Consider the following 23221-nt stretch of genomic DNA (forward strand, 5'->3'; position numbering starts at 1 on the left):
TGTTTCTCTGGTTTATCAATGGAGATGTAAAGTGAAACTGGGATTTCTGAAACAGTTTGCTTCTTCATGTTCACTCAAGCAGAACTTGGGAGGAAGAGTGACAGAAAAGTGCTGATTTGGAAAACAAGGAGTAGTCTTGGTTGAGTTGCTTTCTTTCGCCTCTCTTCTCCCTCTCTTTCATCCTATTCTCCTTTTCTTCCTTCCCCTCCCCTCCCTTCCTTCCGCTCCCCGTTTCCCGTGTCCCCACCGTTTCCTTTCTCCCTTATCATCACTCTTCCTTCCCTCTTTCTTTCCTCTCTTTTGTCCTTCCACACTCTCTTTTCTCCCCAAGACAATTGTTTTGGGAGCTGCGAGGAAGGTGGGACCTGGGGAGACTGTATGGGCTCCCTGGTGAGACAGATAGAGGAAAAGAGATCTTAAATGTGACGAAGACCATGGAGGGAAAGGAAATTGGGGGAGCCCCTGGACCACAGAGGAATGAGGTTGGGGTGGGAGGAGGCATGGGAGGACGTTCAAAGCCTGGGTCCAACGAGGAACTGTGGGCCCCATGGTGGAGCAGCCCCCTCTGACAGGGACAGGGTAAAGGGACAAATTAGGTAATTAAATAGTTAATCCCACTAGGGGATTGTAAGTAAACAAAAAGTATGGGAGACCCCTGGAAGTTAATGATCACTCAAGAAAGAAGGTTTGCTTAGCAACAAAACCGTGCAACAGAAGCGTGAGACATGCCCCCAAACAATAAAACAATGGTGGCATGAGACCCACATCCTGCCCAGTGAGCTCAGTAAGTTAATGATCCCTAGGACATGTTCTCTGCACACATAAAAACACAATAATTTATGGAAAGGTGACATTTCAAAGTGAAAGACCCTCATTGTACTGAGACCTGAAATAGTTTTTCATAGCGCCACGACACTCTTGGCTTGACCATGTAGGGACAAGAAAACTCCCTTGCCCAACCTGGAGAAGGAGCTGATGATGGAAGTGTGATGTCTATTCAGGAATGAGGAAGAGGGGGGGTCTTTTCCCCCTCCCCACTTTTCCTTTGATTATAAAGCTGTAGCCCCCTAAGTTCTTGGGGTGGTACCCTCTCACCCTCACAAGCATCCTATTGTAATAAGTCATTTCTTATCTGTTACTTTGCCTCTCACTGAATTCTTTCTGTGCTGAGACATAAAGGACCGGAGCTCCTTGGAGCCCCCCGCAGCACCACCTAGCCGTTTCACCTCTGTGTCCTGCCTGCTGGATGACAAGACAGGGCACCAGTGTGCTAGGACTTCATTTCCTCATTGTTGGGGAAGAAAAGGATTCCTTTCCTCCATTCTGGGTTCTTTGGCTGGTTCAGTAATTAAATCGACAGACAACAAATTAATAGGAGAAAAACAAATTGAATTACGTGCATACCGGAGCGCCACAAAGACAGGAGATGCAAAGGCAGTTGGGCGATGGAGGCTTACCTGCCATCCTGAGCTGAGGAAAGGGTTAGGGGCCTGGGGCTCCGGAGGGGAGGAGGGCCATTCACAGGAAGATGAGGAGAGCAGGTGGTTGGCAACCAGATGTTTGCCCTGCCATGCAGGTGAGTCTTTCAGATTAGAAAAAAAGTTATCTCTGGTAATAGCTGTCTTTTTGGTACAGGCTTCCTTTTTAAAATCTTTTAGGCAGTTAAGGGAGAGGAAGGACTTCCCTGGCAGTCCAGTGGTTAAGACTCCATGCTCCCAAAGCAGGAGGCATTGGTTCAGTCCGTGGTTGGGGAACTAAGATCCTGCATGCCGCATAGTGTGGCCAAAAAAAAAAAGAGGAGAGGTTAAAAGCTTCCCCTAAGTCTGCTGGGTCTTCATTGCCTTCACCTCAAAATAATCCACACGCCAAAGTGGCACATTTTGGGGTGGCATATTCCGCTTCCCTTCATCGAATACCTGGCCAGGACTGGTTCCCATAAGGGCACTGGGAGTGCAGATCTGTGTGACAGCTGGTGTCCTTCTGGGGGTTAAGCATCTCAGTTTTCCCTGAACTCTAGGGGTCTAATGAAGGTTTGTTAAGAAGCCTGGGAGGGGATGCTGAGCCAGAGACCCTGGCTTAAGCCCCTACAGTACCCCTGCTGGGCCCACGATGGTTCGCTGGTGTCAGGAGGAGGAGTGGGCAGCCCCCCAGGGCACACCTGCACTGGCTGAGTGAGGGGCAGCGGCAGGGAGGTAATCCTCCATCAGTAGACACCTGTACTCAGGCCGCCCTTCAGCCATCCTATTCCATCCCTCCTCTACCCATCCACTGAGGGGCACATGGTTGAAGACCCGGGAGCAACAACTGAAAGGACATCTGTGTGAAGCGCGGGCACCAGCCAGCTCTGCTTGGCATCCAGGAGCGGCAGACAAGCTCGCCTGAGCAGGGTCTGCACGTCTGCATCCTTAGCCCAGCACAATGTGGGCAAAAGGTAGCCTCAACCTGCAACCTCAAAGAGGGCGTCTGCACCTGCTGCCGTGGCCATGGCCATGGGCTCGAGGTGACTTTGTGAGGCTCTGTCAACATCTGAGAGTCTGGTGGGGCAGAGAAGAAACAACAGCTGACCTGTGCTATAAGGACGGGGTGATCTTGAAGCCACTCAACGTGGTCCTCCTTTAAAATCTGCCTGGCCAGATGAAGTTAGAGCTTGGGCCTGAGTCTCCCCAGATCCAGCCCTCCGGTAGAATGGTGCTGGCCAAGAGTGGCCAGAAGTGGCCAGGGACTCTGAGAATGGAATGGGACCGTACCTCCCCTAGGATATCGTGAATGTACCAACCTCGACCGACAAGGCACCCTTTACCTGCCAGGCCCCTCAAAGTCAGAGTGGATGAAAGGTCAGTAATCACAGGAGGCATCCTTATTTCTCAGCCAAGGCTCAGAGTGAGCACCCTTTACAGACTGTCAAATACAATGCCAGCTGTGTCCATGGGGCTGGACCTGAGGGCCGGTGCTCACCATGGACTCCCCGCTCCTGTACCTATACGTCTCATTCTGTGCACTTTCTCAGCCCCTTAGTCTCCAGCTGATGAGATCTAGGAAGTGTGTTTTGGGGATATGAACAGTGGGTGACTTCATGAACATTGTCCACAGGGAGCCTGGTATAGAACGAGGTGACCACTAAATATTAATCTTATGATAACATTTCTTGATCAGACCAGTTCCCAGCCAGCACTTCTCTTGCCCAGAGGGATGGATCAAAGATTCAGAAGGATGGGCTCAGTGAGTGCATGGAAACACGAGTTTCATTGCCAGATCTGTGTGTTCAGTGGGACCCCTTGTTCACTATGGAAACACATGGAAGAAATTCTTTTCTGGTCTTGGAATTAAGCACCTGATTTGTCTTTTTGGGGCGGGGGCGGGGGTATGCGGGCCTCTCACTGTTGTGGCCTCTCCCGTTGTGGAGCACAGGTTCCGGACGCGCAGGCTCAGTGGCCATGGCTCATGGGCCCAGCTGCTCCGCGGCACGTGGGATCTTCCCAGACCAGGGCACGAACCCGTGTCCCCTGCATCGGCAGGCGGACTCTCAACCACTGCGCCACCAGGGAAGCCCCCTGATTTGTTTTTAACCTAATGGACATTGTGAGTAAAACAGCTGTTCTTGTTTCTTTCTTTGCATGGGCTGCTAGGAAGCTCAGAGTCAAATTGTGGCTCATAACTAGCAAGTGTGGAGCACTTTCATGGCAAGCATTTTGTGTATTAATCTTATCCCTGGCTTCACATTATTCCTCCTAAGCTAATTCTCTCTTCTTCCTAATGTCCTCTGTGACTTCTTAAAAAAATATTTTATTAACGTATTTTGCAAGCAAGCTTAATTTTTTTTTCTCTATTTTTTAGTCAGGGCAAGATAAAAATAAAGATACACATAAAATATTTAAAATGTTTTCCCTTGGACTTATACTGAACTCTGTACCATTCTCTAATCTGGGGAGCTCAGGTGTTTTATCGAATTGAAAGTTTTTATTTGTCTTTGAGAATAATCATTTTGCCACCACTTCTGTGATTCCTGTGGTAGAAAGAATTTTCACCCACTTGCATTCTTTCAGAACTCCCCTTCTGGGGCTTCCCTGGTGGTGCAGTGGTTAAGAACCCCCCCTGCCAACGCAGGGTACATGGGTTCGAGCCCTGGTCCGGGAAGATCCCACATGCCGTGGAGCAGCTAAGCCCATGCGCCACAACTACTGAGCCTGCGCTCTAGAGCCCACGAGCCACAACTACTGAGCCCATGTGCCACAACTACTGAAGCTCACGCACCTAGAGCCCATGCTCCACAACAAGAGAAGCCACCACAATGAGAAGCCCACACACTGCAATGAAGAGTAGCCCCCGCTCACCGCAACTAGAGAAAGCCTGCGCACGGCAGCAAAGACCCAATGCAACCAAAAATAAATTAAAAACCACAAAAAACTCCCTCCCCTTCTTCCATCTGATGTTTACTTGACACCCGACACAATAGTTATGAGCTTATCTTTATTCTCTGGATATGGAGTGAGACTCAGAAACTCACATCCTCATGGAGCTTTAGAATCCTCTTGAAGAATTCTAAGAACTTTGAGTTTTTAAGCTTTTTTTTTTTTTCCTCTTTGGGCATGGATCTGGTACAGATCAACGTCAGAAAGTCACTAGTTTGTCTGAGAGGCAAACTTGAGAAGAACAATCTGTAGTCACTGAAGCTGATCGGAGCCTCCACCGGCCTCCAGCTCCCTCAGCCATCAACACATACACCAGGGACCTGAAAACCCAGCGTGTGCTTACAGAGGAATGTATGTATTACAGTGTAATTCTGAAGGCAGTGATCAATCCCCTTCTCAGGATGTTTCTTGCAGAAGAAACAGAAAATAAAGACAATAAAAAAGAAAAAAATATCACCCACCATCCTACTATTAACAGCTAGGGGGTTAACCTTCCAGGTTTTTAACAAAGTGTTTGTTATATTCAACAAATATTTATTGAGGGCCTAGTATATATAAATCCCTGTATTATGTCTTGGAATATGACAGAATTCAAAACCAGACACGATCCGTACTCCATGCCTCCTACCATAGATCTACTCTACCATAACCCATCTGTACAGAGAGCGTCACACAGCGCACAGTGTTCGGATCTCTGCTTTTCTCATGGAACCACAGATCCTGGATATCTTTCCATGTCGACATCTATAGACTGACATTTCATTTCAAAAGGCTAAATAGTATCATGTATATGACTAACGATACTTTATTTTCATCAGTGCCCTAATGTTGGGAACTTTTTAGTACTTATAAAAAGCACCTCTGTGCACAACCGGACACATACAGGCCGTGTGCACTGGTCTTACGATTTCAAGATGCTCTTAAATCCTCCTCAGATGCACTAGTGTGGAAAATTGGCTCCAAGTCGCCCATAATCTTTCTGGCTTTTCCAGTTCAATGACTTCTGCCTGTACCTGGGTAATCATTTTGTGCAGGAAGCCTGACTTGTTCACATTCAGGTCTGGCTGACCAGGACTGCTTGGGAGATGATCGAAGAGAGCGTCTGGCTTCATCCTTATAATGGCCTTATTTTCTACAGTGACAGCATCCTCTCACACTGGTGCTAGAGATAATGATTGTACTGCCTCATCACTTCTGGTGGTGGAAGGAACCAACTCTCTTCCTATTTATGCCTTGTTTGAGACTTGGCATCCTCTTCCTGCAACATCCTGGTACTCATTAAGTGTGTATCTGAGAGATGAATGCATGAATGAACAGCTCCCGGGACTGGAGAAATGGTGTGAGTGAGGGACAGACATTTCACAAGTAGGAGGTAACAGCAGGGGGTGGTAAGCAGGCTTGAGCCCAATAACATGGGTAAGTTAAAATGAATGTTTCAGTTTCCAGGAAGAAAACACTAGAACTGACACCAAGAAGCTTAGCTAAAAAAATTAACAGATGAAATAAATGGCAAACTAAATGATAATCAACTTACCCAAAATACGACAGAGAAGGGATGAATAGAAAAAAAGAACAGATGGGAGACATAGAAAACTAAACCAAGATGGTAGACTGAAATCTAACCTTGTTAATAATTATTTATATCAACGCACCAAATACTTACATGTGAAAAACAGAGATCATCAGATTGTATAAAAAAACATAAAACAAGCATCAATCAATTTCAAAGGACAGAAAACACACAGAGTATGTTATCTGAGGTATTCAATAGTAATAAGATATCTAGAAATTCCTCAAATATATGGGAATGGAGCAACACACTTTCTAAGTAACCTGTGGGACAAATGAAAACAACACAAGTGAAATTGGGAAACATTTTGAATTGAATAAAAGTAAAAATAAAACACCAAAATTTGTGAGGTGCAACTGAATCAGTATGTAGAAAGACTTTTTTGTTAGAGCTATGGACTATATGTCCCTCTTTCGCCTCAACTTTTTGAACGAGAGAGCATCGCGTTTTTACGCCTCTGCCTCACCAATATTTGTCAGGTGTGTGGCAGGGACCTAGCTGGTCTTTGTAGTTCACAGAATTAATCTAAAGACACATGGCAGGTGGACCAGTGAAGGTATCTGACCAGGCTTTGTGGCCCTAGGGGAGTACTCCCTGGCCATAATTGGGCCGCTGTGCAGTGAGAATCAGGCATCACTTTTCCCAACCCTAGAAGCCAGCCTGACTCATTTCTGTCTTCATTACTCAAGCTGTGGAGGTGACGACAGTAAAGGTGTCAGGCAGCTTGTTTTGGGGGCCCCAAACGTGGAGAGAGAGGTGTAGCCCAAGTTTGAAGAGAGTATTAGGAATCCTGTGCAAAAGGGTAGGTATGTTTAAGGACGTTCATTGTAGTACTGTTTATAAAAGCGAAAGATAGGAAAAATGTATATATCCATCAGTAGGCGACGTGTTAAAAAAGGAAAAACCCAATATTGAGAATGTGCATGTTGATCACCTCCTCAGCATTCTGTGCTTGCTTATTAAAATAACCCAATTTTCACTCAGATCGTCTGCCTTCCCTCATGCAGTCTAGTCACTTTAGGGGAAACTAAACCAATCCAACTCACGAGTGGGCCCTGGGTGGCCTAAGCCAGTCGGCACACTCCCGTCCCTCCCCATCGCTGGCGGTCATGTAACCCAAGGTGGTCCAATTAGAGTGAATTATAGGACTCCTGCTTGGAGTGCTGGGAAATGCACAGGCTTGTGGGCACTTTCTCTGCATGTTGACAAAGACCCATTGTATCTGTAGGGGAGGCAACGTTTTCCCTGTACTCTCTCAGGGTTTTTCGGCTGGGCCTAAGATTTAAACTGACATAAGACAGATTAACAAGAGAAAAGCATCCACATTTATACAAATTTTATATGACATGGGAGCCTTCATAAGGCAATGAACATCTCAAGAAATGGCAAAACCTACCTGCTTTTATGTTAGGTTGGACAAAGAGAGGCAATTGTGGAAAAGTTAATAAACTGTGTGGGGAGGCTAAAGGAAGGTAAGAATTATTTTAACAAGGTCTGTTTGTGTAGAATTATCTCAGTCTTAACGTTTTGTCCTTGATGATAAGAATGCTACTTTCTTTCTGGTACAGGGAGGACTTCTTTTATGTGGGACCTTTTATCTCCTATTTTCAGGAAGGAAAGGGGAGATTAGAATGTCCTTCTTGCATCATCTGTGTTTTAAGTGTTTTTAGCTCAAAGCAACCCTTATGCCAAAGTGGCATATTTTGGGGTAGCATATTCTGCCACCCTTTGTGGCCCTGGGTGTTTAAGGCCATGGGGCCTTCCTGGGACAGACCCTTCCCCCCATGTCCTCTGCCTGCCTCTTGTTTGTAGAAAAGCTGTCGGCTTCCCCTCAGTTACAAAAGCCTGGCTCAAGAACTAATGACTGAAAGAATGTGAACGTGTAGTGACATAAATAGCAGTTGGGCCAGGAGAACTGGTAAGAATTTAAACAGTAAATCAGTCATGTGGCAATCACAGAATCTTTAGTTTCTCCCTGAAGTACCTAGATAATAGTATTTGATGCACATTTCCTGAGTTGTTCTACAGATGCTAAAACCCCCACTAAATGGAAGAAGTTAAGTACTTGTTGACCATGGGCAGGTAGCCTCCAGACCTACTGGAGCCTGAGGATTGATAATGTTAACCCCAGGGACACCACCCTGTTACCTCACCATCAACCAATCAGAGAATTGTGTATGAGCTGACCGCATACCCTGTGACTCCCCTCCCTTACCTTGCCATTAAAAGTGCTTCCTTGGGGAGGGGGGAGGGATAAATTGGGAGATTGGGATTGACATATACACACTACTATATCTAAGATAGATAACTAATAAGGACCTGCTGTATAGCACAGGGGAACTCTATTCAATACTCTGTAACGACCTATATGGGAAAAGAATCGAAAAAAGAGTGGATATTGTATATGTATAACTGATTCACTTTGCCGTACAGCAGAAACTAATGCAACATTGTAAACTAACTATACTTCAATAAAAAATTTTAAAAACTGCTTCCCTGAAACCTATCGGGGAGTTCGGGTTCTTTGAGCGTTAGCTGCCCCCAACTCCTTGTCTGGTGCCTTACAATAAACGCTGCACTCTCCTTCACCACAACCTGGTGGCAAGCAGACTGGCTTTACTGCGCAAGCCAGTGGACCTAAGTTTGGTTCAGTAACAGGTGCTGTTGGCAGCCATCTCACAACCGCAAGGAGAGTTAATCTTAGTATGAAGCTGACTTCATGGAAGGCAGAGTGGGGAGAAAGAAAGAAGTGGGATCTTTGGATTAAGCTCACCCCAGAGCCTGCCCGACCTGTAGACTGCAGATCACGAGGCCCTGTTTCCCTTATGTCTAAGCCCCTTCCCTGTCAATGACTCTGATGGGTATCATAGCCAGTGTTCACTGAGCAGTACTGGGAGCCAGCACTATGCAGAACCTGCAGAGGCTCATTTGATCAATTAAGAAACAGTCATGTTGTGGAGGGACTTCCCTGGTGGTCCAGTGGTTAGGACTTCGCCTTCCAATACCAGGGGTGTGTGGGTTCGATCCCTGGTCGGGGAGCTAAGATCCCACATGCCTCACGGCCGAAAAACCAAAAAACATAAAACGGAAGCAATATGTAACGAATTCAATAAAGACTTTAAGAAAAAAAAAAGGAAACAATCATGTTGTAGAGAACAGACTTATGGTTACCAAGGCGGGGAAGAGGGGGTGGGATGAATTGGGAGATTGGGACTGACATATATACACTACTATGTCTAAAATAGATACCTAATGAGAACCTACTGTATAGCACAGGGAACTCTATTCAGTGCTCTGTGGTGATCTAAATGGGAAGGAAATCTAAACAAGAGGGGACGTATGTATACATATAGCTGATTCACTTTGCTGTACAGCAGAAACTAACACAACAGTGTAAAGCAACTATACTCCAATAAAAATTTAAAACGAAAAAAGAAACAGTCATGTGACGGCACATCATGCAGCTGTTAACATGAGATCTTGCATGGAACGATTTCTGTGAGAAGTGACAAGAGCGTGTAACAAATATACGGTGTGAAATCCTATATAATCGAGAAAAAGTGTCCCATTTTAACCAAGGGATCTCTTGGCGGGGGTGGGAAAGGTAGTGGCAGGAGAGAGGAATCCTGTTTGCCTTAGTTATTTCAGCTTGAACCCTGTCTGATGCCTGAGGGAGGAGAGGGCACCCCGTCCTGCAGGGAGACCTGGACAGAGGGTGAACCAGAAGCTCGGGGGAAGGGACCTAGTCTTTGAAATGCCACCGTGGAGGAGCTCAGACAGGACGACAAACCTTGAAACGCCTGCTGCTTACTGACACAACAGTCATGCCAGTTGGGATCTGCTCTGTCCAGGAGGGGCTGAGATCGGAACCTCCTCGTTCTAGGGGTGAAGGGAGCAGGCAGGCCCAGGGCCCCTGGAGAGAGGAGAACCGGCTCATTTAGAGGCTCGTCCAGCTCCCTGGATTTGAGCTTCTGGGCGACAACTGTCTTGGTTTGAGTCTCTAGTCACCCAGGACTAGCGTGCACACAGGCACAGGGCAGCTCTGAATGAAGGAGGCCAGGCGAAGGTGGGAGCAGGGCACAGACAGCAAAAGTAGGGGGTTTCCACCTGCGTACCCACAACGAGGTGAAGCTGGGCTCCGGCCCTTTTTCGTCAAGCCTGACTTCGCAGCTGCAAGTTCTGCTTTATGGCAGTTTCAGAAGTTTCTCCTTTAAATGCAAGAATTATTATTATTATTATTTTACATCTTTATTGGAGTATAATTGCTTTACAATGGTGTGTTAGTTTCTGCTTTATAACAAAGTGAATCAGTTATACAAATACATATGTTCCCATATCTCTTCCCTCTTGCGTCTCCCTCCCTCCCACCCTCCCTATCCCACCCCTCCAGGCGGTCACAAAGCACTGAGCTGATCTCCCTGTGCTATGCGGCTGCTTCCCACTAGCTATCTACCTTACGTTTGGTAGTGTATATATGTCCATGCCACTCTCTCGCTTTGTCACAGCTTACTCTTCCCCCTCCCAATATCCTCAAGTCCATTCTCTAGTAGGTCTGTGTCTTTATTCCTGTCTTATCCCTAGGTTCTTCATGACATTTTTTCCGAAGAAGATATACAGACTGCCAACAAACACATGAAAGAATGCTCAACATCATTAATCATTAGAGAAATGCAAATCAAAACTACAATGAGATATCATCTCACACCAGTCAGAATGGCCATCATCAAAAAATCTAGAAACAATAAATGCTGGAGAGGGTGTGGAGAAAAGGGAACCCTCTTGCACTGCTGGTGGGAATGTGAACTGGTACAGCCACTATGGAGAACAGTATGGAGGTTCCTTAAAAAACTACAAATAGAACTACCATATGACCCAGCAATCCCACTACTGGGCATATACCCTGAGAAAACCATAATTCAAAAATAGTCATGTACCAAAATTGCAGCTCTATTTACAATAGCCGGGACACGGAAGCAACCTAAGTGTCCATCATCGGAGGAATGGATAAAGAAGATGTGGCACATATATACAATGGAATATTACTCAGCCATAGAAAGAAATGAAATTGAGCTATTTGTAATGAGGTGGATGGACCTAGAGTCTGTCATACAGAGTGAAGTAAGTCAGAAAGAGAATGACAAATACCGTATGCTAACACATATATATGGAATTTAAGAAAAAAAAATGTCATGAAGAATTATTTTTAAGGAAGCTCCTGCCCAGGGAAGTCTTGACCTGCTTAACTGTGCACAGTGGGAGTACACAACTTTCAAGCCCTTGAGAAGAAGAATCCAACACTGAGGAATTTGCATATTCGGAAAGCTCTCAAAAGAAGGCCGAGCCTTGGAGCCTGTGAATAAAGTCTTTCTGTGTTTGCTGCTCCATGTGAACAGTACAGAAGGGAGAAGAGAAAGGAGGCACACGGCATCCCGGCAGCTGCGGCTGAGCCAGTGGGGGAAGGCACATTTGCCAAGAGCCGGCGAGGATTCTGGGATGTGTGTGTTGAGTCAATTGTCCCCTGCAGGTTTCCAGGGAGCTGGTTTGCATGAGGTAAACACGTAACCTTATTCTCAATGCCAGGGGCCACTGTTCCATGCTCTGCAGCCTCCTCTTGCCTTGAGGATATGGCCTTGCGGGGAGGGGCATGGCAGCTCAGGGGGCAGCGTTGGGGAGGGGGCGATTCTGGCTGTTGGGTGTTGATGTGGGATTCAGCCCCATGCTCAGATGGGCTCCTTTTCCATCCCTTCTCACTTCACTGTGGACCCGTGACTGGCTGTGTGAGGTGTGATAACGCATATAATTTGCATATTATAAGCATATATGCTGTTTCTGCATATGCAAAGGAGGAGTTGCCTGGGGAGATAGGATCTTCCTGAGTTTGCTGGTAAAGTCAGAACTTGCAGGAGCAGTGTGAAGAGCTGTCCTTCCTCCAATGGGTTACCAGTGGCTGCAGGCCTAGTTTACTTCCCTGCCTGACAAGGTACTGAGCCTGAGACCCCAGGCCGGAGGCAGAAGAGGCTGTACTTCGGTGTTCCGCATGAATTTTATGACTGGATTTGTCAGTTCAGTTCTCTGGATCCTGGCTACTAACTCTACCTGTAACCCACCAGGCTTCATGGCAAGTGGGAGAGTGGTTGTCCTCTGGAGGTGGGGGTGGGATGAATGGAGACCACAGTGGTGTCTGGAAAGCTCAGGACCTTTCACCTGGTCCTAGACTCCTGGCACCAATGAGCTGCACGGACCAGACGGCCACTGTAGGAAGATGGGTCCTTCTGGGCTTGGTTCTGCCTTTTCCTTCTTGTACTCTCGTCTCTCACTCTTGAATGGATTGTTCCAGTGGGATATAGACCTGACTTTCCCAAGAATAACGAACCTGTGGTCTGGAGACCACATTCAGAGCCGAGGTGTGAGTCCAGCCTGGTGAAGATGCTAAATCCTGAAGCCTAGTCTCAGCCAGACTGTCTCCAAGCTCACAGCCAGGGCAGCCTTAGTTACTGCACTGTGTTCGCAAGTATACTTGGTTCCGCTTCTTTCTGGCTCTAAACTTCAAAAACACCTCTCGGAGCTAACACTTGAAATTGGCAGTAATGAAAACACAGTCGAATCTTAGCTATTTTCAACCTCCTGGAGACTGTTCATAAACCAATCAAATAACTAGAGTGCTTACTGCTTATGATGTGTAGTTTTCCATAAAAGTCATTGTTTGCATATTTGTTTCAAACGTCGAAACGTAAAACATCCAAGTTGTAAAATGTAAAATAAAGACGTTTAAATTTTCAAAAAAACCCAAAACAACACAGTTGACCCTTGAACAACATGGGGGGTTATAGGAGTATCATTTATTGTTGGCCCGCCGTATCTGCACCTCCTCTGCATCCTTGGGTTCAACCAACCATGACCACGTAGTACTGTAGTATTTACTGCTGAAGCATATCCGTGGACTCGTGCAGTTCAAACCTGAGCTGTTCAAAGGTCAACTGAAGCTCAATCCAGTGATCACATTTATAAACCACTCTGAATAGAACGGCCCAACTCAAAGCTCATCTTCTCCAAAAATGGTCCCAACGGTGGCAGGCCTGTTTATTCGTGAGATTCTGTTGTGTCCTGGGAAGGATCTGAGAGAGGAAAAACACCTGGTCTCTGGCTCCAGAACCTAACAGAGGGGAGAGGCGGACATGCCAACAGAACTGCACACAGCAGGAGGAAGGGTGATGGGGGACTCTTGGCATGTGGTGTCCACTCTTTAAGAGTGAGGTCTAGGCTCCATGACAAGTGCTGTGAAACCCAAGGCAAAGCCAGTGTAGGAGAGTATCCACAGGTGGACCCAACGGCAGTGATTGCCACGGAGGCTGCTATTGGCATTTGCGGTGGGATAATTATTTATTGTGTGGGACTGGCCTTCACCACTAATGGCCCATAGTATCCCTTAGTTACCGTGACAACCAGCACTGCCTATACGTTTCCCTGGGTGGGAGGCTAGTACTGCCCAGGTCACTGCTGCCCTGGGGAATCCATCCACCAGGAGTCTGGGGCTCAAAGCGGCTGTGAATCCTCAGCTCCTGGCTACTCGGGCATTCATTCTGGTGAAGGGGTCGGGGTGGATGGGAAAGGGGCAGGAGTGGGAGGGCAGCACCAGGGCCCTGGTCGCAGGCCCAAACCTACCCAGAGTAGGTATCTGCTGTTTTCAGCTGCCTTGCATCCATTATCATTTCCTTTGGTTAAAGGTTACCAAAATTACTGTTTGGTCTCTTCCCTGCTCTCAGCCCTCTCACTTGCTGTGGAGTTGGCCCTCAGTTCCAGAGGTGGTTGTGTGGGGCCAGGCTGGCCAATCAGAGCACTGCATTCCCCTGGGCAGAGCGCAGGTTCCGGGAGCGACACAGGACTTAATCAGCCCCATCAGAGGCCTTCTCTGCCAGACTTGACCTCGGAGGCTGGGGGGCTGTTGCCGGAGCAGTCATCTGGCCACCTTGCTGGCCATGTTGTGGGAAGAGCTTGCCTGAGCATGGAACTGACACGGCAAAGCAGACGGAGAGAAATGGGCTCTGGGGGCGCAGCCGGCACCTCTGGAACAAACCACGTCTGGACTGGAACGCTCTTGACTTTTACAGGAGTTAATACATGCTCGTTTTGCTCAGGCCACTTTGGGTTAGATTGTCTGACATTTACAACAAACGGGGGCCTAAGTAATACGCCAGAAAGGGGAGCCAAATATCTTCAGTCAGAGGAGCTGTGCTGACCAGTGGCAGCAGCCCCGGGGTCCCCGGTCCCCTCCGCCATGCCTACGGGTCCCTTTCATCCTGATCTGCAGGACAGACCTCAACATGGCCACACCCCACCCTGGAAGTCAGCATTATTCTTCCCGAGGCTGGCTTCCCAGAGAAGGATCCTGTCAATCCAGGGTACCCTCTCCCAATCTCCCAGCATCTGTTCAGGAAGGGACATCCTGGGATTGGGAGGTGGAGGGTGGGCTCCGGGATTCCTGGTAACCTGCCTGGCCCACCCTCCAGCCCAATCCCACTTGCTCCGAACCTGGCCCCCTCTTAGAGGCAAGCGGGTCACCCAGGTGCTCTGTGCACGCACCCACTTGAGTTCAGAGGGCTGTCCTCACCCCCCTACTACCTGCCCCCTCCTATCCTCTTGTGTAACTGCTTCAGTGAATTCTCAGCTCCCAACTCCACCCTCCGCACTCCCCAGGGGACAAAAGTGCGGGGGAATTAACCACCTCCCTCCCAGCAGCCCTTAACCGATGGGTGTATAAACGCCTGGCTTCCCCTCCTTGGGTGAGATTACTCTGATGTGTGTGTTCTGTTTCCTAGCGCTGCCCCAGCAGGATTCAGCTTCATTTGCTCCCAGTGGCCGCTGCACCTGTATTCACGGTCCTCCCTTTTCTGTTTCACGTCTACTGGTGTTTCCTGGGGTCACCTTGAAGTAAGACCTCTGCCTCGGCCGCTCAGAAGCTAGATGTCCAAACACACCAGGCAATGGCTGGGTGCAGCTAAGTCACCAGACAGACCACAAGGCTGCAAGCCCGGCCCGGAGGTATGTTAGGTATTGAATTAAGTTGTCTGATGTCTGCATTTATAGTGGGAGGATCTGAAATTGTTCTGTGAGCGTGTGCAGAGAAAGTTGCCCACCTTGGGTGTGCGGCCGCCAACAGGAACAGCAGGATCCCACCCTGGCTTCCCTGAGGCTCACAGAGTCACCCCCAAGTTTACCTCCCTACCCATTTGCCAAGGCCAACCTCTGTGTCTCTGGGTAGAATACACTAAAGAAACAGAATTCTTTTTTGTTTTGTTTTGTTTATTTTGGTGACAAGAGAGATCCTTGATGGAAAACTGGATCTGTAAGAAAAATAAGGACAGAGCCATGAGCTTAGACAATACTCTATGACCCCAGAATTCTGGTGGCTTTCCAGTTTTATAGCCTCAGGGTGAGGGTTTAACAGCTAAGATCCTCCTGTGGGAAAATAAATTTAGGATTCAAATTTCTTCCATTCATCACGTCCACTCTTCCTTTTGTCCGAACTCGGCCTCTCAAAGACTTTGTTTTTTCCCTTCAGGCTGTAAAAAGCTTTTGCAAAGTGTCTGGCATGAACTGGGTGCCTTCTGTTTCCTCTCCCTTCCCCCAGGGATCCCGGCAGCTAAGACGGAGCCTCGCTTCCCAAACGCCAGGCCACGGTGGTGAGTTTTACTACATTCAGTGCCCAAAAGGAGAGGGGAAGCAGCCCCTTGACTTTAGTGCTGCATCATTCATTGGTGGGATGCAGAGAGAGAGGCTCTCCAAGCTTTTGGGAAGAAAATTCTAGAAACACGTTTCCCTGGAGAGGAGGCTCTGCCAGTGTCATCAGATGGTTCTTCATGCTCTGGACTGGGAAGGACACCAAACTGCTTGTTTCCCTCCCAGACGGTCTAAGAACTGAGTCTACGAACTCATCCCTCCCCCTACCACCAACACATGCATGCACACTGACTCACAGCACCCTCAGGGTGGCTTTCAGGGGCTAAAGCCAGAGAGGTCCCAGGCCAACAGGTCTGCTTTGAAGTTCATCCTGCACAGGCTACCATATCTTAAAACACACTGCTGGCTGCTCCCCCCAAATCCACTCACACACCTGCCTTCCTGGCGGGGGCCCCATTTGGGAGCATTGATGCTCCCCTCCTTTGTCCACCCTTGTCCATAGGGGCAGGGTGTGGAAGTAGATCTAGATTGGTCTAATCCAGTCATGAAAATTCACCCCCTCCATGCTATTAATTTGCTTAAGAAGGGGCATGAGGGATGTCCCTGGTGGTCCAGCGGTTAAGACTCAGTGCTCCCAGTGAAGGGAGCCCGGGTTCGGTCCCTGGTCAGGGAACTAGATCCCGCATGCACGCCACAGCTAAGTTCCCACACGCCACAACTAAAGATCCTGCATGCTGCAATGAAGATCGTGCATGCCACAACTAAGACCCGGCGCAGGAAAATAACTAAATAAATATTAGGAAAAAAAGAAGGAGCATGAGACCCAATTCAGAGGCATGTCACCACAATGAGGGGGCAAGTATACCAGGGGAGGGGGATCCTGGGAAGAGTTTCTTAACTCAAGAAGAGACACAAGAAGGAGGTGGCCTTTTCCCTGCTTCTGGTTGTCAGGGTGTGAGGATATAATTCTGGGGCTCCTCCAGCCATCTGCCCAGGAGGGGAACTAGTGCGCCCTCCGCTGAGGGTGTCAGAGCCGGCAGTTGGAAAAGTCCCCAGGTCTCTGATGACACTGTTGAGTTCGCCAGCCCTGACACTTCCTGACTGTTTTGTTATGTGAGATAATCTCCTTACTATAATTTTGAATTAGGTTTGCTGAAATTTGCAGCACCAAGTAATCGAACGCATAATCCACTTGTAAATCAAGTCTTAAAGTGCCTTGTGGCATTTGGAAACCTACCAATTCACCCTTTCATTTTACAACTGAATTAAAAAGAGAGACATCAGCACAATGCCATCGGTAGAAGCTTCCCAGTGTTTACTGGGAAGAACCTTAACCACGGGAGGTAGGTGAGTTTCATTCAATTGTCAAGCTAAGGAATTTTCCTCTTGAAGCAGTGAAAACCTTTTGCACTTGAAAGGGTCTGCATAGAGAGTGGTGGCTGAACACACAGGATGCCTGGGAAGGGGGACCTCAGTGAGCACCAGGGTTGGCCCATCTAGTCAAGAGGCCGTGAGACCTGAACCTGGGTGCTGGTTCGGGGTCCTCCCTTTGTTCACTGTACAAATGGGGATGGGTCCTGGTGCCAGGATGGGGAAACACAGGCCTGCCTGTCCACGTTCAGGGAACAAGAGAACAAACAGAAAGGAGCTGCTGGGTCCTTATGATCAGAGGTCACAGCTCACCAGCTCCTCCCACTGAGATGCATCTCTGTTGCCTTTCCCCACCTGTGGACATTTTTGACCTGAGCCTACCTGTTCTCCTCACCTCTGGAAACCTCCTGGGATCCCATGTGCTCCCTAGACCCAGAGAAGACCCAGAGCAGGTGTCTTCTCTGCAGACACCTTCCTTTACTATCAGACTTCTCAACATTGGCTTGATTCCTGGCCCTCTGCTCTATCCATGCTCTCTCCCTATGTCAGCGATTGACCCTTATGTTTACAGCTAAGACCTGGCCTTTCCTGTGAGCTCCCTCTATGCCCCTGCCTACCTGACATCTCCACTTGGTTGTCCAACATCTCAAAATTAACAACAAAACAGAACTCTTGATTTTTATCCCCTCTTGCATGTTGATCCTCTGGCAATGACACCCCAAACTTGGAGTCATCCTTGAGGCTTCTCTTTTCCTCATTATTTCATCCAGTCTCTCAGCCAGACTTGCTGGTGCAACCCCCATAGCATAGCTGTTCACATTCCCCTCCACAGCCATCACCCTGGTCCAAGCACCATCTTCGCCTGCCTGAACCAGTGCAAGTGAGTCCTACCTGGTCGTTCCCCGGCCCCCCGCCCCTTCCCATTTTCTACCCAGCAGGCACTGTGATTGTTTTGAAATCTAAACCAGCAGCTTGAGATACTCCCCTCTGAGGGGAGGATGAATGAGTTAATAACCGTAAAACACCCAGAAGCGTGCCTGTGTAAGGACTTGCTATTGCTCTGTTTCAGGGGATGCCCACCACCTCTAGAACACAATGGAAGCTCCAAGGGCCTGCCTGACCTTGGTCTCCCCAAAAGTGGCCTCCTGACCCCCCAACTCTAGCCATACTGGCGCCAGGATGGCCCCCAAACATGTTAAGAGTCCTTCCTGCCTCGGGGCTACTGGGTTTGCTGTTCCTGCTGCAAGAACACTCTTCCCGCAGATTTGCACAGTCTGCCTCCTTCTGCTACATGTGCCTCAGTTCAGAGAGGCCTTTGCAGACCAGCCTGGCTCCAGCAGCGGCCCCTCCTGGTCACCCCGCCCCTCTGCTCTTTATCAGATCAACTTTATATTTTTATTTCCTTGATAAAATTGACCACCAAATCAAGTGATCCTGTTTATTCACTGACTTGTCTGTGTCCACTAGAATGTAGGCTCCCAGGGAAGGGCTCCTTCCTGTCCTGGTACAAGGTAGGTGCCCAAGAAATATTTAATGAATGAATGCATTATTTAATTACCAAACACTCTCTCCCATCTGGACTCTGCCGCCTTCTAGCTTGGAAGTCAGATATCTACATCTGAGTTATCACCTCTGCTCCCGTTGCCTGGGAGCCTTGGCTGGCTTAGATCCACAGACTTTACTAGACCTCAAAGTCTTAAGCTTAGCCTGGGTCTGTTGATGGACTTGGCTGTCCACTCACCACTGTGTCGTCACGTCTCACAGCACCTGGGCACATGATCGGTGCTGATACGTGACAGCCGAGGTGACCCACTTACATAGCTACACGGGGGGTATGTGGGGGATACTGGGGAGTCGGGGTGGGAAATACCATGGCGACCAGTGTCTAGGAACGGCGGCTGAAACTTCTGGGCTTCCAGAAGATGCTTCCCTGACCCCTGCTGGTGGTGTCTTCATCAGACCCTCAGGCCCACAGCACACACTGAACGACATGGGAGGTGACACCGCAGCCTGGCCCTGGCACGTCTGGAAGAAGCGGGGGCCTGCACATCTTAAGCACCCGAATGCCAATTAGCATCGATCCCAACGCTGCTTCCAGAACAGTCTCCAGAGGAGCAATTTGACAAAAGCAGAGGGTCCCATGAGGAAAAGCCACCTCCTCAGAATCACCAGGCATGGGCTCTGGGGCTTGGGAAGGAGCCTGTTTCAGGCCACTGCATGGAGCAGGGGTGCTGGCATAGTCTCCCTCTTCTCCAGGGAAACAAGGCGCCATGGGACAGAAGAGAGAGGGTCTGTCCTTGGGAGGACCCGCCTATCCTAACCCTGCATCAGGAAAGGGGCCTGCCCTAGGGAGACAGAGGAATCATCCCTCAGAGCAGAAGCAGCAGAGCTGTGTGAAGTCTGCACACTGCGTGGTTTGTAAGTGATGTCAGTGATGCCAGGGCCCCAAAACAAGACCCCCCCACCGCTGGCAACACACACACAGCTTTGGGGGATGGAGTGAAGACTGGATTCAGTCTCTGGGGAGCCTCTTTAACTTTGCAGACTCTCAGTTATTCCCGGGGAAATGACCTACGCCAGGCCCAGGGCAGGTTTCCATTCCAGTCCTCCCCCCCACCACCCCCTGCCTCCTTCACTTCCCCTCCTCCGCCACTCTCTCCTCCCACCCCCCAGGGCTCAGGGCTGTGTGAACTACAGTGTGGGTGAGACACTCACCCCTCCCTCGTGGACACTGAGACACTTCGGGTGGCACTGGACACCGAGTTCAATAATGTGGAATCACGGCCCATTCCCGCTATCTTTCAACCCTCTGGTTAAAGAGGGTCTTAGCGTGGAGCTGGCCAGTGTTAACATCTAACCCTTGTCAACTATCTTTGAACACACAGGGCACTGACGCCAAAGCTGAGACTTTTTCAGGCACCCTATCCGCCAGAATTCCATGACATTTCGTTTTTATGGTATTTATATTTACTGTGAGTCTTTTTTTTTTTTTTTTTGTGGTACGCGGGCCTCTCACTGTTGTGGCCCCTCCTGCTGCGGAGCACAGGCTCTAGACGTACAGGCTCAGCGGCCATGGCTCACGGGCCCAGCCGCTCTGCAGCATGTGGGATCCTCCAGGACCGGGGCACGAACCCGCGTCCCCTGCATCAGCAGGCGGACTCCCAACCACTGCGCCACCAGGGAAGCCCTACTGTGAGTCTTTTTTATGGCAAAGGATAGGATTTTCCATTTACGGCCAGTTTGAAAATAAGTGCCTTTAAGTTGAAAAGGAAGCTAATTTAAAGAAAATAAGTGATCGATCCCAAAACATAGCTTGACTATATTTTGACTTCTAGTTTACTATTTTCCCATCTACTAACATTAATGATTTTAGGTTTTAATAAAACTAGTGTTTGTGGGGATCACTTTGTAATGTATAGAAATATCGAATCACTATGTTGTACAGCGTAACTCACACAGTATTGTAGGTTAATAATACTTCAAAAAATATATTAAAAAAAGTAATATTCCAGATTTCAAAGGTCAATAAAGTTTGGGGAATACTGAGTTAAAAAATAATGATGGTGATGTCGCTGCTATGTTGAGGGCCTGTCCTGTGCCAGGCCCTATGCTAAGTGTTTTCACATGCATTTTTTTTACCCAGTTCCCCCCGGCCCCAAGTGAGAGCTGTAGCATTATTATCTCCATTTAACAAGAAAATGAGGCATCAGGAGTTAAGGGAGTTGCCCAGGCCCCAGAGATACTGGGTGCTGAAGGGAGATCTGATCCCAAGGCTTCCTGCCTCTGGAACCCAAGCTCACACCAGTGGGCTCTGCTGGAAGGAGACTCTAAGCTTGGGCTTGAGCTCCAAGCTCTAAGCTCTAAGCTTGAGCTCAAGCTTGAGCTCTAAGCCCTAAGCTTGGGCTTGGGCGCCATCTTCACACTGCCAGTCGCCACCATCTACCCAACCTGTGACCAGGCCCTGCAGGGCTGCGCATCCCCTAGCCTGATCCTCACAACCATTGCCCTTGGAGGTAGCTGTTATTCTCCCCGCTTTAGAGATGCTAAACTCTCACAGAAGTCAAGTAACGTGGCCCCGAACACCCAGCGACCAGGCAGCAGAGTCAAGGCTAGCACCTACGGCTCCAACTCCAGAACCAGCGTCTTTCCAACAACCACCACCTCCATGATGGTAACAGTAACAAGACTCCCCCAGCTGGCCAGCTCTCTGCCCTCCAAGCACCTTGCCTCATACTCGTCTCATACTCCCAACGATCTCAAGATCTTCCCTATGTGCAGATAAGGAAACTGAGGATTTCAACTGCTGTGGAATTCTGTGAAGCTTAAGGTGCTTCTCTGCTCTTTCATGAATGTCCCAGGATCAGGCAGCAGAGCCCTTGAGGAGATGGTGAGCTCTCACTGGAGTTTATTTTCCGGGCTGGGCTTCTGAGTTACCTTGAGCCTCTATTCCCACCACACGCCCTGCTGTGGCTGCTGGAGGCCTGGGGTGGGTTGAAATGCTCCCATTACCCCCTGCCCCACCCCCATCACCACTTGTTAGGCATTCACCGCATGTGGACTTGACAATGGGGACAATTGGGGGTGCTCTCGGTACCCGCCTAGATCCCCTTTCTGGGCTGGCGTACCCATCGCCCAGCTCCTGTGAATTATGAATGTTGGTTGCTAAAGGCTCAGAGCTGTCTCCTTCCTCAGGGACTTGTCCTCACCCAAATGGGAGCCGCTTTTTCACAAAGACATGTACTCCCCACCTCACCCTGTAGCCAATGACTGACTCACAGACGGGCATGAAAGGCCAACCCTCTGGGCTCACGGTGAGACCAACTCTGGTTGTAATTCACCTTCCAGAGCTCCCCAGGACTGGGCTAAGTGGACTTCAGCTGAGACCTTGTCCTTGCTCCACTCCTTCCCCCCCCTCTCTTGCCTCCCTCACTTTTTTTCCTCCACTAAATCCTGTGCACCCAAATCCCTGTCTCAGGCTCTGCTTCTAGGGAGCCCAGCCTGAGACAGGGCAGGATTGAAGATGTTGTGGAAGGCATGCCCCTGCCCTCAAGGATCTTGCAAAACAGCGTGGAGACAGGCCACATGTGTACATAAAAATCATCTGCAGTATGGGATGGAGTAGGTTGGAGAAAACAGTAATAACAAAGATGGGAGGAAGGCTCCACGGAACATGAAGTTCACAAAGGGTACGTAGGGCTGGAAATGGTGTGACAGGCAGGGAGAAAGTTGGGAGGAAAGGCTCTGAGATGCATAGGGCCCTCTGCCCCTGCCTCTCCCATCTCCTCCTATCTGGTGTCCACGACCAGGGGAACCAAGCCCAGGCCAGAGGAGAGGTGGGAAACTCTGTTTTGAAGATCCCACAATGGGTCTAGCATTGTCCACGAGTGTCCAGGGCTGCCTGAGAGAGATGTGCCAGTGGACCCTGAGGCCAGAAACAAGTCACTCAGTTCTCAAGATTCCCCTGAGAGGCTGGGGGCTTCGCCCACCCCTAGAGACCTCCTCCATTCAGAGAAGAGACAGACATTCCATCAGCCCTGCGCTGCAGGGATGGTGAGTTAGTGGGCTTCAGAATCACTCTGCAAAGGGCCGTGGGCACGAAGGGGGTCCACATACCTGCTGGGCCGCAGGCCTGGAGACTTGTTCACAAGGATTCAGTGATGTAGTAGGCAGCTCCTAGGGCTCCCAGAGCCACAGCAACAGTCCCAAGGGCTCGGAGCACGCAAGTTACGATGAGTGGAATGTTTACTTGCAGGTCTTCTGCAAAGCAAAGCAGAAAGCCCACAGGTTGGGGGGCAGCTGGGATTTAGTGCCTGTCTATATGCAGGGGAAAGTGGAAATTGTGGGGTCCCTCAGGATCACAGGAATGTCCATCTCCCCCTATGGCTCCTCCTCTCAAAGGAACACAACTCCCTGCACCCCTCCCAATAAAGCTCTACCACAGGACCCCCCAGGATCCGAGGATGGGCTGGCCTGGGATGCCAGCTCCCCTGGACACTCAGAGAGAAGGTGACAGAGGTAGTCAAGGCTGCCGTGTGCCAGGCCCTGTGCTAAACACCTCACACCCAGTGTCCTCCTCAAGCTTCACAACCATCCTGTGAAGTAGTCCTACCATGTAGCTCTATTCTGGGGTTGAGGCTTCTGAGGAAACCACATACTACACCTACCACGAAGGTGGTGGAAAAGGAAAGTATAT

General features: G+C 49.1%; 1 protein-coding gene across 2 annotated transcripts in view; it reads right to left on the bottom strand.

The window, feature by feature from the left end:
* The window catches only part of SPATA3 (spermatogenesis associated 3), a 28816-nt gene that overhangs the window by 1341 nt on the left and 4254 nt on the right, over positions 1 to 23221 (bottom strand). The window contains exons 3-4 of one of the 2 annotated variants that reach the window (XM_067739822.1): positions 22642 to 22785; positions 15269 to 15320 (exon numbers count right to left, since the gene is read on the bottom strand). In XM_067739822.1, the coding sequence (XP_067595923.1) occupies positions 22680 to 22785 (106 nt within the window). In that variant the 3' untranslated portion in view covers positions 15269 to 15320; positions 22642 to 22679. Of the gene's footprint in view, positions 1 to 15268; positions 15321 to 22641; positions 22786 to 23221 lie in introns of those variants that run through there. The other variant, XM_067739823.1, reaches the window with a different exon arrangement.

The sequence above is a fragment of the Pseudorca crassidens genome, chromosome 6, assembly GCF_039906515.1.
Source record: "Pseudorca crassidens isolate mPseCra1 chromosome 6, mPseCra1.hap1, whole genome shotgun sequence".
NCBI classification, from domain to species: Eukaryota; Metazoa; Chordata; class Mammalia; order Artiodactyla; family Delphinidae; genus Pseudorca; species Pseudorca crassidens.